The sequence below is a fragment of the Boleophthalmus pectinirostris genome, unplaced genomic scaffold, assembly GCF_026225935.1.
Source record: "Boleophthalmus pectinirostris isolate CB_2022bp ecotype Guang Dong unplaced genomic scaffold, ASM2622593v1 HiC_scaffold_20, whole genome shotgun sequence".
Lineage (NCBI taxonomy): Eukaryota > Metazoa > Chordata > Actinopteri > Gobiiformes > Gobiidae > Boleophthalmus > Boleophthalmus pectinirostris.
The window spans coordinates 11,444,663-11,462,593 of NW_026571153.1; the positions used below are offsets into that span (position 1 = coordinate 11,444,663).

General features: G+C 38.1%; 1 protein-coding gene across 1 annotated transcript in view; it reads left to right on the forward strand.

Annotated features, from left to right (window-relative positions):
• The first annotated feature begins 17,599 nt into the window (after positions 1-17,599).
• rin1b (Ras and Rab interactor 1b) overlaps positions 17,600-17,931 on the forward strand; it is a 64,684-nt gene continuing 64,352 nt past the window's right edge. The window contains exon 1 of the mRNA XM_055156821.1: positions 17,600-17,684. Coding sequence (XP_055012796.1) covers positions 17,600-17,684 — 85 coding nt within the window. The remainder of the gene's footprint in view (positions 17,685-17,931) is intronic.

A 17,931-nucleotide genomic window follows, 5' to 3' on the forward strand; every position in this document is an offset into this window, starting at 1 on the left:
ACTTTCTTACATTGTCTCTCTCTCACCCCCCTTCACACTCTCTTCCATACTCTCTCTCTTGCCCCCTCCCTCTCTCTCAGTCTCTTGCATTGTCACTCTCCCCGTGTCTCTTGCTCTCTCTCCGCCAACCTCTCTTTCTCTCTCTCACTCTCTCTCTCGGATTGTATCTCTCTCTTTCTCTTCTCTCTCTCTCCCCCCCTTTCTTTCTCCATCTCTCTCTTTCTCTCTTACATTGGTCTCTTGCCTCCCCTCTCTTTCTCACTTTCTTACATTGTCTCTCTCTCCCAGTTTCTTGCTCTCTCTCGCTCTCTCTCGCATTGTCTACCTCTCCCACTCTCTCTAACTCTCTTGAATTCTCCCTCCTTCTCTTCTCTCTCTCCTCCCCCTTTCTTTCTCCATCTCTCTCCTCTCTTACATTGGTCTCTCCCTCTCTCTTGCCTCCCCTCTCTTTCTCTCTTTCTCACTTTGTCTTCACTCTCTTCCATAGTCTCGCTCTCTCTGTCATCCTCTCTCTCACGCTCTTGAATTCTCTCTCCCCCTCTCTCTCTGTCTACCTCTCTCCATCCCTCTCTATCACTCTCTTGCATCATCACTCTCAACCTCTCTCTTGCTCTCTCTCCGCCAACCTCTCTTCCACTCTCTCTCTCTCCTTCTCTTCTGTCTCTCCTCCCCCTTTCTTTCTCCATCTCTCTCTTTCTCTCTTATATTGGTCTCTCCCTCTCTCTCTTGCCTCCCCTCTCTTTCTCATTTTCTTACATTGTCTCTCTCTCTCTCTCTCTCAGCTCCCTTCACACTCTCTTTCATAGTCTCTCTCTCTCTTTTGCCCCTCCCTCTCTCTCTCTCTGTCTATCTCTCTCCATCCCTCCTCCTCACTCTCTTGCATTGCCGCTCTCGACCTCTCTCTTGCTTTCTCTCTCTGCCAACCTCTCTCTCACTCTCTTGAAATCTTTCTCTCACGCTCTTGGATTGTCACTTTCTACATCTCTTCTCTCTCTCCTCCCCTCTTTCTTTCTCCATCTCTCTTTTTCACTCTGACCCTTCCTCCTCCTTCTCTCTCCTGGCTGTAGTACAAAGTGTTTACAGTGTCATGTGTTGTGCTGGTGCAGTGTGCAGGGGTCACGGTGAGTTGTGGTGCACAGGGGAGGACACATAAACATCGTGGCCATAGGTGGAGGCTGGTTCATTCTCTGCAGAGTCACAGGGCAGATGGAGACCTATGGACATTATGCATTAAGGGTTCTCAAACAGAGGTGCGCGTTACACCTGCGGGACATGAGCCAGTACTGGTTTAGAATCAACTTTGTCTAAGAAGTTGTTTTTAGTTTTTTGTTTAGAGTACACAGCAAAAAGTAGAGTGTTAAAATTATGTTAACATTTTCTCCGGGTTTATATGAGTCTAATCTGCCCTAGAGTTAATTTAACATTTTTGAAAAAGTTAATTAAGTAACACTGGACCAAAGTTCCTATTTAACCCCAAAATCAAGAGTTATATTAAACGGATAACACTTTATAGGGTTCTCCTGATTTCTCGAAACAACAAAAGAAGTTGAATTAACACTAAAGGAAGTTGAATTAACACTAAGGAAAGTTGAAATAACACTAAGGAAAGTTGAAATAACACTACGCAAAGTTGAAATAACACTAGCAGAAGTTGAATTAACACTAAGGAAAGTTGAATTAACACTAAGGAAAGTTAAATCAACACTAAGAGAAGTTGAATTAACACTAAGGGAAGTTGAATTAACACTAGGGGAAGTTGAATTAACTTTAACCATAACAACTCGGCAAATAACCCCAACTCAAACCCCTTAAAATGATGTTATATTAATCCTAATGGCTAAACACACTGTTCTAGTTTGTGTCACACTGTTTACATTCAGTTTAGTCCAGTTTTTTACTTAGTTCAGTCGTATCTATCAACATAAAACAATAAGATGTGGTAAAAGTTGGACTTTTATTTATTCACATCCAAACTCTGTATTGATATATTTTGTAATGAATTACTTCTGTCTTACATAGAGAGGCAAAACAGCAATGGAAATACAATAAAAAGGCCAGTTCACTTAGAGAATAAAACGTGAGCTGTCGTAGATAAGTAACATGAACCTAACTCTCTGCTCTCATAACAGACTTATGAGGTCTAAAACAACATAGGTGGGTCCAGAAGTCCAACCAAAACTTTTGGCTCAGACTTGTTGATTGATTTGTTTAAGAAAGACAAAGCTGTAACTAATATTTTAACTACTACCACAATAGGATCTAAACTTTAAGATACTTATATGGACATAAAGAGGGAGAAACAGACAGGAGATTCAAAATACAATACTCAAATACAAGTAATAAAAAGTCAGAAATATGTGGACTCCTTGTAAGGTGCCCAAACTTTTGTCCAAGAGCTAAAAATCTTATTATGGTTTATTTCACATAGTATTTGCTTATGTTTAATAAAATTCTACTTCTTTGAGTAGTTTTCAGACATAATACTTTTGCTCCTACTTGACCAGGCCTCTACTTTGACTCTGTTTAAATCCAGACTCAAAATGGTTCTGTTCAGCTGTGCATATGACTGTAAGTTTTTCATTCCACATTCTTGTCTCTAATTTATTACCTTCGCCAAGGAGGTTATGTTTTTGCCAGCGTTTGTCTGTCTGTTTGTTTGTTAGTTTGTTTGTCTGTTAGCAACATAACTCAAAACGTTATGGACCGATTTTGATGAAATTTTCAGGATTTGTTGGAAATGTGAAAAGGAAGAACTGATTTCATTTTGGGGGTGATCCGGAAGAAATCCTAGATTCTGGATCACTTTGAAATTTTAGTTAACATTGTGGTAAATGGGGCCAAAAATTTTGTTCTCAATATCTCGGTTAATTATTGACCAAACCCCATGAAATTTGACTCAGGGATGGACAATGGGATCCTCCTTCATATTCCAAATTGAAAGATACGAGACAAATATTTATGGAAAACACAATTAATATGGTGGAGGTCTGCGCTCTCTGAGTGCTTTTCTAGTGTTATTAATGTCTTTCTCTATTTTGAATTTTAGGATGATTAGTTATGTTTTGATCTGTTTGTATTGTGATTTTAATGTGTTTCTTATTCTGTAAAGCACTTTGAATTACTTTGTGTACGAATTGTGCTATACAAATAACTTGCCTTAGCCTTGCCCTTGCCTACTTGAGAAACACTTTACTATTTAGAGCAGTAACATTTATGTTTTCATTTGCGGCTTTTATCTAGAGTTAAACCTTTATTTATCTTTTAAACTTTTTGAACAAGTTATGCACGCTTTTATTTCATCACACCTGGACGACTGTAATGCACTTTATTCTGGCATCTCACAAAACACACTTTATCGACTACGGTTAGTCCAAAATGCTGCAGCGCGACTTTTAACACGAACAAAAAGGAGGGAGCACCCAATCCTTGTGTCTTTGCACTGGGTTCCTGTTAATTTTAGAATTGATTTTAAGATTTTATTGTTTGTTTTTAAAGCTTTGAATGGACTGGCCCCACAGTACGTCTCGGACCTCATCCAAATTTATACCCCCGCACATGCTCTGAGGTCTGAGGGCCAGCTCCAGCTCTCGATGCCTAAGATAAGACTTAAAACCAGGGGGGACGGGACCTTCTCTGTGGTCGGCCCTAAGCTCTGAAATGCTCTGCCCCTCCATGTTCGAACAGCCCCCACAGTGGAGAGTTTTATGTCTCGTCTCGTCCCACTTTTATTCTCTGGCTTTTAACACCGCGTGAGTTGTGTGGTCCTGTGTGTTTTTTTTAGTTTTTTTACATATTTTTATTTATTTTATTACATATTATATTATAATTTTTATGCATTTTTATTGGTTTTATTTATTTATTGCTGTGATAGAAATTTAGATTGTGGAAAGGTTTCTCTCAATCTTGTGTAAATGTCTTGTGTAAATGAATGTGATTTCTACCTGAAACTCAGACCTGTCATTAACATGTGTAAAGGTTCATCAGGCACAACTGTCTCCTCCTTCAAGAAGCCCTTTGTTGTTCTCAACTGTATGTTAATTTAGCACCAGCCTCTGAAACCAAAGTCACTCTGCTTTAATATGTATGTAACTTGTATTTCTGTATAAATACTCAAAGCTCAAGTGCTCTGGGTGAGATACAGTGGGAGATGTAGTAGGAACATACTGCTGGTGGGGAGAGGCTGTTGGGCTTTGGCCAGAACAGGCCTAGGCCCTGTCCATATCTGCTGTAACAAGAATAAACCTTGGTCTATGTTCCAAAAACTCATCAGGCTTCTCAAATGGATTCATTATTTATCTTCAAGAGATATATAATTTTTTCCATGACAGTTGCTATTCTATGATTTTACTCTTATTTTATTTTACTGGTTTTATTATTTTAAGACTAGTATGATTATTTTTTGTGGTTTATTTTATAATTTTATTATTGTTCTTATTTTTATGCATTTGTGCAGCACTTTGTTTGTTTGTGAAATGTGCTATAGAAATAAAGTGGATTGGATTGGATAGAGTTTAGCAGTACTCTTACTTGTGTTGAAGTTTTGGTTACTCGTTCCGTTGCAATAAATAATGACAAAAAGCTTTATGTTGACAATATTAAATGGTATATATGTATTTGTGTTTCTCTAGTTTGTGTGGTTAGGTCCAGATTTGGCTATTTTTGAAAAACATTTTGCTTTCAAACTTCAAATTATTTATCAGACGTTACGCCCATACCATCTTAATCATTTTTGAGTAATTGACTGGACCATTGCTTCGTACTTCTGTTTGAGTAATATGTTTGCAGTAGCTTTACATGAGCACAGTATTTGCCTACAGCACTCACCTGTTCAAATGATACGTTACAGGCACAACGGCATTTGAAGAATACGTTATACAACTATTTGGGTGCTTTCTTTGCATTCTATAGGCGCAGGTGGTGCTGTATGCAAAAGGGAGGGTGTCTCAGAAAGAACAAAACGACATGACATAGACTGTTATTTAAAACCCCTTCCACTGAAACTACATGGAACATTCATTCCTGAAGGCAACTCAAACTCTATACTTACCCTTTATTTTCAGTGTTCATGAAACAAGTATGTATTCTTAATGTCAGCACAACAATAGAGCACATTACACGCTCCTACTAACTACAATGATTTACTGCTCTGACATGTACCTTGGCCTTGGCCTTTTTCTGTTCATGTTAATTTTATGATGATTATTTATATTTTGATCTGTTTTTATAGTGATTTTAATGTATTTCTTATTCTGTAAAACGCTTTGAATTACTTTGTGTACGAACTGTGCTATACAAATAAACTTGTTATAAACCTGCGCCACCTGCTTGTTTCCATGGAGACAGATATGTTTAATGTCACTCTGGAACATTTTAGGCAAAGCAGGACAGAAGAAAAAAGTAGGCGCTAGACACTTCTTCAGTTACATGGGGCAAATTTAAAAGCACACTATGTAACTTTTGTTGGGGGTCCATCACCAGCTTGTTTTTATGGATGTCATTGCTCTGGCTGGAATGTTCCACAATATGACATTAAACAGCTCTACTTCACATTTATTAAGTTACAGGTGGTTTTACAGTTCAAAAATACTTGGAGGAAAAAAACAGGCATTCTGACTGTGAGCCGGGTCGCCTCTCCATAGATCTGACCTGTAACTTAGTGTATGGATGTGATGACTAAGATTGAATGGGGACAATAGTGTTACTTATTGATTGACTTGATGAATGATTATTTTAATTTAATTTAAATAATTTTATGTAATTTATTAATTTTATTACATTTGTATTTATTTGTTTATATTGATTTATTTATTTTATTTAATAACATGAAATAACATTAAATTAAATAAATAAAATAAAATAATTAAATTTAATGTTATTTTATTTTATTGGCATGTACACCATTTATGACATCAGCCTGTCCAGGGACTGAAGGCGGAAATGAACAATTTAGCTATAACCTGGCACAAAATATGATGTCAATGTTTTTATGTGCTTTGTCGCTGATAAATAAACAAATAACCTAAACTAAACGGTCTGGTTTGGTCTCCATGAACATAGAATGAATATAATATGTGAAACACTCCAGACAAAGAAATAACATCTGCATGGAGAAAAGTATTTGACGAACCCTCCACCAGAAAAGTTAAACAATGAACCTTTAAGTGTGGGGCATAAAATACACAGAGAGACGCAAAAATTGTGTATTAACTTAAAAACCTGAAAGCAAAATAGCTGAATCTTAATCGTAAAAACTCATTACAAACCATGAAAGTCGATCCTCGTAAAAGTCTGTTGGTTTATTGAACAGAAGGAGAGGCCGTGGTTTAAATGGGCGTTTTGTAAAACAGGAGGAGGGGGTGCAGGGGGTCTTAACGGTCCAGTGTCCATTCTTTGGGACGATTTGAAAAACAAATGAGTGCCAATGGGCTGTAATGTGACCCCTCCCTGCGGCGCTGAGTTCACATTATTGAAGTACTTAGCGCTATTTGAAAACTCCCATCCCCCCACGCAAAGCCAAGTCTTGGTTCAATATTGGATTTTGTAAATGGACCAATACAAACCAAATGAGTGGTGGTTATATTGCATTTTATATATTATCCATGGGTTTCTGAATGATAAAAATGAGGACTGTTGCCGTATCGATTACCAATTTAAACCTAAAAAAAAATAAGTGAAAAACAGAAGCTAAAGAAAAGGGAAGCTTATATCGACACATTTTCTTCTTTCATTTCTGCACTGTTTGCTCTTTATCTTTAAGAAAAGTTATAATCTTGTTTCAGCTATGTTTCCAAATCATTTTTCTAGTGGATCAATGAAGTTGGGATAGAAAAATAGATGCAAAAGTGAACAGGTGCAGTGTTTGTGTTACTGGACCTATTCATACAGCCTGATTCAACAGCTGGCTTCACTTTGTAGAGACCATCTGACCTCACAGGGTTAGAATTAATTCGCTTGACAGTAGGCAGGTACTTTTTTTTATTTAACCAATCGCTGCTATTTGGCTGTGATGTATGTAATGCGCTGCTAATGGGGCTAACTGGTATATTAAGCTTTTCCCAAATCCCGTAGGAAGAAGGGCAATAACATCTTTCCCCTTGATAAAATTCACCAAACATTTTCTTTGTTCCAGCTTTAAATCCTCGATCTCAGGAATTGTTGCGAATCGTTGCCAACACAGAATGTATATCTCTTCGTTGACTGTCTGGTGCCCAAACTCGCACTTCCAGGGTTTTTATGAACCATCTAGTGTATTCCGATTCCTGACCTAGTCGTTGGAGAGAAATGAAATCGAGTGGAGGCACTAGGGGGCGCCAGCCTGGCTACTACTCACAGGTGTCGCACTCTTTTCACTGACAAAATTTTCAAACATTTCCATGACTTTTTCATGACCTAAAGTGAACGTTCCGTGACTTTATGGCACCTACATGTGTAAAATTGATCATAGTTTTAGAGCTAAATAAGAAATGTTGACTCTTTCCACTCACTTTATGGATTGATATTATAGCTTTTTAACATTCAAAATACTGTCAGTGCATTTATCGTCGTCTCTTTTAAACAAAAGGAGCATACGTTCAGAAATAATCATAATAGCCTAATGATAACTTAACACAATGCTGCAGAGATACTAAAATTCCATGACTTTTCCAGGCTTGGAAAAAGACATTTTCAATTTTCATGACATTTCCAGGATTTCCTTGATTGTGGAAACCTGCTGGAAACGCTTTAAGTTGACACACAGGAGATATCTAAAGACACACTGTGGAACTTTTCTGGAGGGGAGAAGGTGGAAGAAGTTACTGCTTTGCCTTGTATGGTAATTAAACAAAAGCATCAGTGTTATACATTTAAAGTAGAAGATTTCGACCTCTATTTCCAATATTTAATTTAAAGTTTATTTCAGATAACACTGATCAAAAACAGTGGTTGGTACCTATTTCAATTTGGATATTTTATTCTCTCTGGTTTATTTGCCCTGGAAGTTCTGCTGCTAGAAGGACTTATCTGAAAAATCCTTGCAATTTTGTGAACTCTTCTTTTATAGCGACACGTTTACTTTCGCGTCCTAGAAACTCATTGTTGAACTCCATGACGAGAAACAGCAGCGATAAACTCTCCTTTGTTCAGAACTAATAAAAATATTTTTTTAGTATAGATCCATGGTTAACACAGCAGCAAAACCTCCAAGGCAAATAAACCAGACAGAATAAAATATCAAAATTAAAACAGACACTGAGACTGTTTTTGATTAGTTGTTGAAAATAAACTTTAAATTAAATATTGGAAATAGAGGCCGAAATCAGTTTTTTTGTTAACACTAAAACTGAAAAATGAAATAACAAACTGTTTTTCCATTTTATAGTTTTTTGTTCTTATTATTATTATAAAGAAAAATTGCACACGGACTGTCAACATACTGTTTTATGTGATTTATGTCTGGGATAAAAAAAAAAGTGCACCATAGTTTACAACAGTGTGACAAATCCTTCCTCACCTTTATATTTAACTTTCTATATGGACTACTTGATTACATCTCCCTGTTTCTCTCTCCCTCCCTCTCGCTCTCTTTATATATATTATTTATTATTTATGTATCGGCTAAAAGGTTACACAGTGGGGCTTTAAAAAATGTCGTAAACACTAAAACTAAGCCAATTATTGCTGTGTACTTTGTTGTCAGCATTCATCATTTATATTTAGTCAAATCACATATTTTCTTTCTTTCACAATCCAAACAGAACATTCAGTCTGACAAAATACAGAAATAAAATACAGAATTAATGCACCTGATATTTTAGTACATGTAAAATAAATGCAATAATAACTGTATTTTGTAAGGGCTCCAGTGACTTGAAATGAAGTGAATGTAATCTACTGTTTCAGATGAGAAGTAAACATCTTAAGCCCTGTCTTCAGTCTCTCCTTCTCCTGCCAGTCTCTTATTTCACACATTTCTTTGCTTGAGGACGGCAGGTGCGATGGTGGCGCCTGTCAGATCCCACTTTACACTTCCATCTAACGCCTGGCTCTGTTCTCCGCTAACATAAATGCCATCCAGAATATTCAAATCACATCTGCCTCTCTGCATTCGCTCTTCATTTACACAGCCAGGAAAAGATATCTAAAATAATCAGATAAAACAAGAATGAGATCTGTTTTGTGTGTGTGTGTGTGTCAGTAAAATCAAATTGAAAATCTATATTTTCTTTCTTTTATTTTTTATCTTCCTTGTCTTGTCTTAAACCAGTTGAACTTGCTTTACGTGACAAAGCTGAGTACGTCAGTCTTTATGTCAACATTCCCTCATGGACAAACATGTACATGTGACAGCGTACATACAGCTTTAATAGTCTGAGAACTCCAGAAGCATAATCATTATGTCTGTTCCGCAGGTCTGGGCTCTGTAATTTAAGTTTGATGTAAAAAAATTAATAAATTAAAATAAATAAAAAATTAATAAATAAATTAATTTAATTAAATAAAAAAATAAAAATAAAAAATAAAAAAAATAAATAAAAATAAATAAATAAACAAATAAATAAAAATTTAAATTTAAAAAATTAAATTAAATAAAATTAAAAATTAAATTAAATTAAATAAAGGTTCAGACATGTGCTGTGCAGTGTGTGTTTTTAGTGGTGTGACTGGGAACTATCTGTAGGTGCCTTGGACTGGAAAGTGTTGATGAATCGGTTTAGAGAAGTGTGCTGTTTCAGATACTGTCAGTTTTTCTGTTTTTTTTTTTTTTTCATGGTATCTGCCTCGACTGGGCTGATGCTGTCTGCTCGTAATGTTGTGAATGTGAACTGACTGCGCTGTCTGCTGTGCTCGTTTGTTGTTGGGTTTTGGGACCACTGTGTGTCCAATAAGAATTTCTCCATAAAGACAGTGACAGTAAAGGCTAATCTAATTTTCACTTGCAATTTTCATTCATTTACACCACCAGTCACATATTCAGTGTTCTTTATGTTTACTATTTTATAGATTGTATATATGCAGTGGCAGAGTTAACAATTTGAGAGCCCTAGGGGAACTTGAGTTTGAGGCCCTCACTATAATGCACTGTTTTGTTGTTTTTTTGTTTGTTTGTATTTTTTAAATATTTATTGTCTGCTTTTCCCCATTTTTCTTGAGACATGCACATCTTTATTTGAATGAGGGTGGATTGGAGACTTGTCTTATTAGTTTGGTCGTCTGCTAGATTACCAGAGCTGAATGTAGTTTTTGCTAGTATAATTACATTTTTGTTTACATCCATTACATATGATTATGATTATGGGATGATTATGTTCAAATCAGGGTCAAGCTGACTCGTCCATTCTAATGTGAAAGGGGCAAAAGCTTTGACAGTTAAAATAGATTTGACAATCAGATACTATTTTGATAGAGTTTTTTGTTTAAAAATAAATTACTCTCATTAATGACATATTGAGAGAAAATAATTGCTCTGAGGCCTTGGACATTAGTGGCACTGAGGGCAATTGTTTGGGGGCCCCTCCAGGTTCAGGGGCTCTAAGTGGCCGCCTACTTTGCCTAATGTAGCACCGCCTTTGTATGTATGCAAACGACATCAGACATACAAACAAAGAAACACACCTCAGCTAATATATTTTATGTAGCATATTCCTCTAAATGAAGACTGTCACTTAAACTGGCGATTTTTGGGTTTAATGGTAATAAATCCTCCAATCTGACGTAAGAGCTAAAAAGAATATAAAATACAGTGTGTAAATATGCAAACACAAAGCTCAACGCAAGTTTGATTATTATTTCCATTCACCTTGACAACACCAATCGACAAAGATAATAGCCAGAAACACAAAGTTATCCAAAAGAAATATTTAAATCAATAACATACCTTTGTGCCCCTTCAGAGGGGAAGCTAAACAAAGACATAGAAAATATCTGAAAAAAAAAAAATATATATATATACACATTTGCTATAACGTTTTGTCGTTCTCAACATTAACATAATTAAACGTTTTTACATTAAAAAGAAATACACCCTTCAAAACAAAAGTGCTAAAAGTAAATGTGAAAGTTAATGGTTAAAAACAGAAAATAGAGTGCAATAAAACAAAGGTCACAAGAGGTTTTAACCAAATGCAAATTATACTCTGGGTTATTTACATTTTATATCCAAGTCCTCAATAGGCACAGCATTTCTCAATTGGTTTGTTGACATTGGTGCAAAACCTTGGCCTTCTCAATGAGCTTCATGATGAAGTCTCCTGAAATGGTTTTCATGTCATAGTTGTGCCTTGTCAGGGTCAAGAAATGCAAAAAGTGCAACATAGTGATCAAAGCAAAGGGTGGATATTTTTAAAAATCTAAAACAAATTTTGAGCTCATTTGAGTTGATTTTAGTTTAGTACATTCCATATACATTCATTCACAGCTTTGATGCAAATTGCGTTTTTTCAAGTTGTGTTTTTGATCATATTTCTGCTTCCCATCTGTGTGTGAAACCACAGCTCCATTTATTCCAGTCGCCTGTCGCCTTCACCTGGGATTTAATATTGAGTTTGTGTCATTCAGTTAAATGTCAATTTGGAACACAACAGGGACCCTCCATCTGGAAGTACACAACTCACTCTCTCTCTCTCCATCCTCTCTCTTCCTCTCTCTCTGTCCCTGTGTCCTTCTCTTTCCCTTCTTTCTTTCTCTTCCTCCCCCTAAAGTCCTCTTTCCCTCTTACTCTCCCTCCCTCCTCTCTCTTTTCCCTCTCTCTCTCCATCCTCTCACCCCCCCGTTCTTCTTCCACTCCTCATCTCTCTGCACCCCCCTCTCTCTCTCTTTCCCCCTCTCCCTCATTCCTGTGTGAAGTACATTAATTAATAACACTTAGTTAGAGTTGATTGTCTTGTAATGGGAGGTGACAGGCAAACACAATTCATTACTCTCACTGTCTATTAGCTCAAGGTAGACCGACTTCAATTAAGCAGTCAAACCGAGCCGTGATGAAGGCCGGCCTGTTGGGAATGAAACAGTATCATTCACTTGGATAGGCAATACATGTTGTAAGTGAAGAAACTGCTAATCAAGTCATATTGTTTGTTTGTTTGTTTTACATTTACAGTATTTGCATAAAATGACATTATTTACATGTCAAGAAATTTTACAGTAAGGTGCCCAGTTGCATGGCACATAGTGAAAAATAATAAAGAAAGAAAGAAAGAAAGAAATGAATAAACAAACAAAGACAAAGATAGAAAAAACAAAGAAAGAAATGAGAAGCTCAGAGTAGATCTGCTGCTCCTTCCCATCGAGAAGAGTCAGCAGAACAGATATTAACTACAATTAAATTACTAAATTACTAATTCTTAAATTACATACTATTATTGGATAGGAATATAATGACCAGTAATTAACTAATTACTATATTAGTGATGATACAGTAGCTCTCCTTTAACAGGTAAAGTAACAGGAGGTCAAAAAACCTGTCTCCACTCCCATGGTGCACCAGCCTTAAAGGTTGTATAGAGGATTTTCCAAGGAACGAGAAATCCAGCGACTGTTTGTCCTTTTTCAAATGTTGCGCATGCGTGAAACCACCCCCCCTCCCCTACAGCTCCTACGTAGAAACGCCTCCTCCCCTCCGCTCTCTCTTTACGCCAGAAACAGGTTTTGTTTACAGCTGGTGCACTGGACATGACTTGTAAACGTAAACAACTAACTACAGTGTTGGTTAGGCAAGGCGGAGAAGTGAGGAGCGGGGGGAGGGGGTGCGCGGACATTTCGTGCACGGAGAAGAGGTGAGGAGCAGAGAGAAGAGCGGAGCGGGGAGAGAGGAGAGAGGAGAGAGGGGAGCGGTGCGCGGAGATTCCGTACCCGGAGAAGTGAGGAGCAGGGGGAAGAGCGGAACGGGCAGCAGGGAGAGGAGCACGAAGGGGTGCAGAGAAGGGTGCGCGGAGATTCCGTGCGAATGAACTAGCTACAACACGCAGCGGCAAGCGGGCTCTTTCTTTGCCTTGAAAATTATGTTTTCAGACATAGGATATCGCTTTCGTGTCCTGAAAAACGTTTGTCTAGCTCTTGGAAATAAAGTACGTTTTCTTAATAAGCAGAAGTGACCTGTCCAGGAGTAATTTGGCGACCAATGCATCAGTCTTTAAACCCTTCGTCTGCGTCAGTCGCACCATCGCTGGAATGAATCTACAAGAATCACCTTAGTTTAGCTTCGCTGCTTTTCCACTTGTCTTCTTCTTTCAGCGACCTCAAAAACGGACTTTCTTTTGGGGATAACTGCTCCTGGATTCTTGTCGCCATTGCAACAAACTTTGTGCTAACTGCGAGGAAGATATAGGTAAAAAAAAGCCGCAAAGAACTGTTGCGTTGGTGGAGTAAACAGCGTCTGTGGGTCTTGCGTCTGTGGACTGCATGACAGGCGTACGTAAACCACGTTATGGTCATCATAATTACAAGGCTACTGCACCTCTATAATGCTATCATTGACAATTTGAAACAAAAAAAAATCCTCCATACAACCTTTAAATAAGAAGCCATAGACCACAAAATAATACAAAAAATAAACATTATTTAATTAACTTATGATTAACATCAGCAATAATTAATTGAATAAAAATGTAAATAGATCAAAATATTTTTAAGCAAATAATCAACAAAATTACCAAAATGACCAAAAATCATGCATTTAAAGTAAATATTAAATCAAACAAAATAAGAATAATTATCTCAGTCATTACAAAAATATGAAGCTGAATTTAGGCTCCAACAATATATTATTTATTAAATTACAGGTGTTTTTTTGCTCAGAAGAAAACTTGAATGAATGAGTGAATTCTTACTCTGAGTGACGTCGCCTCGCCAACAATCTGGTCCTATATTATGCAAACTTGACTCTTATGAGCTTTAAACTGTATTATAATGCTGTTACCTCATCAAAAACAGACCCAGAGTTGTGTTTTGTTTCATTTTCATGTTTGATTAATCCTGTATTATTAGTTTGTCGACATCTCCAAAGCTCAAAATGCCCTGTTCCAAGTTAAACATAAAGGTGATGAAGCGGAGTCAATTTGTCACACTATTGTCAACTGTGGTGCACTTTTGTTTTTAAACCCTGACATAAATCACATATAGTGGTGGTTTTCAAGTTAACTGCTACTTTTACCTTTTGTTCAGTCGAGATTGACAATTCCATGGCTGTTAGTGTCCAAATGATTCTAGTGACAGTGTTTGGAGTTTAAAAACACAATGGGACACTTCCTCAATAATGTAGGTATGTTTGTGATGAGGAAACAACAATAACAACGATCAGAAAATGACGTAATATAGGCCTTTTAAAGTTCACCTTTTTGGATGTTTTGGATGTCCTCAATTATCTGAATTATCTAAGTTTTTTTCACTTTTGATGCATTTAAAAAAACAAGCTGTGCAAAACGTCAATCTGGCTTCACAAATGTTTTGGACTGTACATATATTATACTATGGAACAGAGGTGGGGACTTGTACATTGTAACTTGGACTCGAGTCAGACTTGAGTCACTATTTTTAGGACTTGAGCCTTAACTTGATCAAATAGACCAAGACTTGGGATTCGACTTGGGCTTGAAGCTCAATGACTTGGGACTTGATTTGAGCCCTGTGACTTGAGAAGACTCCATGCTTCTCCTAAAAAAAAAGCGTGTTTTTTGAAAATATGTTTCTTTTCACAGTTGATAAATGTGGTGCTGAATTTTACAGGAACAAACTGGAAACATATTGCACCCACTTTTCTGTTTGTTACTCTGGATGTAACTGAAGTACTTTGACATGGTATCATCAGATGTACTACAGTCAGAGGTGGGACCAAGTCTTTATTTTGCAAGTTTCTAGTAAGTCTCAAGTCTTTGACCTTAAGTCCGAGTCAAGTCACAAGTCAAAGACACGCAATTCGAGTCTCGAGTCACTGGCCCATAAGTTCAAGTCATTTTCTAAGTCATTTCAAGTCTTTAAACCAAAGTACCAAACAGAGCTTAGCAATTTTTGCAATTTATATGAATTTTAAGATAAATTGTACTTAAAAAAAATCATAGAATATTTGTATATGAGTATTTATAGAGTATATAAGAATTGTAGAAATTAATTCAGTTAATTCTTAGTAGAAAGAATTCAGATTTAAAAGTGCTTCTCAAGTGTTCTCAAGTCACAGGCCTCAAGTCCAAGTCAAGCCCCAGTTACTGACCTTCAAGTTTAAGTCAAGTCCCAAGTCACTGACCTTCAAGTTCAAGTTGAATCCCAAGTCTTAGTCCATTTTATCAAGTCAAGTCTCAAGTCCTAAAAACAGTGACTCAAGTCTGACTTTTTACAGTACAGTTAAGCTTAAAGTTCATATAAACTGCAAAAATCAAATCTATATTTGGTCTCGACTTGGACTTGACTTGAACTTACAGGCCAGTGACTCGAGACTCGACTTGGACTTGCCTGTCTTTGACTTGGGACTTGGCTTAGACTTGAGGTCAAAGTCACTTGAAACTTGCAAAACAATGACTTGGTCCCACCTCCGTTATGGAACATGGTGAATGCCCCTCCACCAGAAAAGTTCCCCAGTTCAGCTTTAAATATCTGCATCTTCACTCTGTGTTTGCTTCCAGTTTGGTGGACAGTGACATTCATGCACAATGGCACGGCTCTAGCATCCCGGACTTCAGCAGAACCATTCTTCACCACACTACACTACATCCTATTTCCTATTTTTATTTTATATATATTCTCTACTTGCACTCAGCTGTCACACGCAGAGTCCTGGGGATGCGGACGAGGTGCCAAGCCAATTTTAAGTGTCCTGAGATGAGATAGAGTCAGACAGACAGGCAGAGGGCCCAAAATACCACAAAATAACACCAAACTTCACATGCGCTCAGAATGGAGAGATGGATATGTGGCCTAGTCAGCTCTTCTGCCTGCTGTCATATGCCTCCTCGCTCCAGGGCATTGTGGGAAATATGGAAGACTTGGCATGTGTGTCGGAGCATACTGATGATGGGAATATGCCGATTTATATATTATACAAACTTATAAATTTTTCCTGCAGTGAATGAACATATGCAAAATCCACTTTTATCAACTTTTAAACAGGCACTCGCTTTTCTGTGGGTTAGGGTTAAATGGGTCTAATCATACTGGGTCAACTCTGAACCGGGACTAAACCAGGACTGGACCAGGACTAAACCAGCACTGGACCAGGACTGAACCAGGACTAAACCAGCACAGGACAAGGACTGAACCAGGACTGAACCAGGACTGAACCAGGACTGAATCAGGACTGAACTTGGACTAAACCAGCACAGGACCAGGATTAAACCAAGACTAAACCAGCACTGGAACAGGACTGAACCTGGACTAAACCAGGAATAAACCAGGAATAAACTAGGACTGAACCAGGACTGAACCAAGCCTAAATCAGGACTAAACCAGCACTTGTCCAGGACTGAACCAGGACTGAACCAGGCATAATCCATGAAAAAACAGGACTAAACCAGAACTGAATCAGGACTAAACCAACACTAAACTAGCACAGGACCAGGATTAAACCAAGACTAAACCAGCACTGGAACATGACTGAACCTGAACTAAACCAGGAAAAAAACAGGACTAAACTAGGACTGAACCAGGACTGATCCAGGACTGAACCAGGACTGAACCAAGCCTAAACCGGGACTAAACCAGGGTTAAACCAGGGCTAAACTAGAACTAAACCAAGACTAAACCAAGACTAAACCAGGACTAAACCAAGACTAAAGCAGGACTAAACCAGGACTTAACCAGGACTGAACCAAGACTAAAGCTGGTCTAAACCTTGTCTGCACCAGGGCTTTTATAAAGCAGACTCCTATAGAACAAAGTCTAGTTTGATATGTGGTTTTAGTTCATATACGGTCCTTTTTCCATCCCTCCCCTCACCTCTTTCCCCTCTCAGCTCTAATGTTGTTACAAAAGCCACTTCAGACAGACGGAGGCGGTGATTGTTCAATATGTGTCCATTTGTTCTGCTCGAAAACCAAAGCTCACTTATAGATCACATCGCTCCAGCGTCTAGTGTGTAAAGAGCCCAGATGAGAGGCGGCAGGCGGCGAAAGAGAGGGAGAGAGAGGAGAGAAAGAGAAAGACAGACAGAGAGGAGGAGAGGGAGAGTGACAGGGAGAGAGAATAATAATAAATACATAATAATAATAATATAATAATAATAATACTACATCGGTTTTACATAGCACTTTTCACTGCACCAGGACGAAACCAGGACTGACCAGGAAAAAAACATGAATAAACCAGAACTGAACCAGAGTTGAACCAGAGTTGAACCAGGACTGAACCACGACCGAACCAGGACTGAAAAAAGACTGAACCAGGACTAAAACAGCACTGGTCCTGGACTGAACCAGGACTAAACCAGATCAACCCAGGACTGAACCAGGACAGAATCAGGACTAAACCAACACTGGACCAACACTGAACCAGGACCGAACCAGGAATAAACGATGAATAAACCTGGACTAAACCAAGACTGACCGAGGACTAAACCAGCACTGGACAGGCCTAAACCACTCTGATGAAAAGGTGAGTTTGGAGCTGGTTTCTGAAGTTTCAGAGGGTGGGGGCGGAGATGGCGAAGGCTCAGTCCCCCAAGGTCCAGGAGGAGGAGGTCAGTGCGGTGTGGAGGAGGCGTCTGGTTATGAAGGGCTTTGTAGGTGAGGAGGAGGATCTTGTGAAGTTGATGCGCTGCTGGATGGGGAGCCAGTGAAGAAGATGAAGATGATGGAGAGAGAGAAAGAGCGTGGTGAGCGCTAGAGAGAAAAATGAAGAGAAGAGGAATGAGAAGGTTTTTATGAGTCAGTGTGAGCGCAAAAGAGAGGAGGTGGGGGCTAGAGAGAGAGGAAAAGGAGACAAGAGAGAGGTGAGAGACTAACTTTTAACAATTATGTCACTTGTCACTTT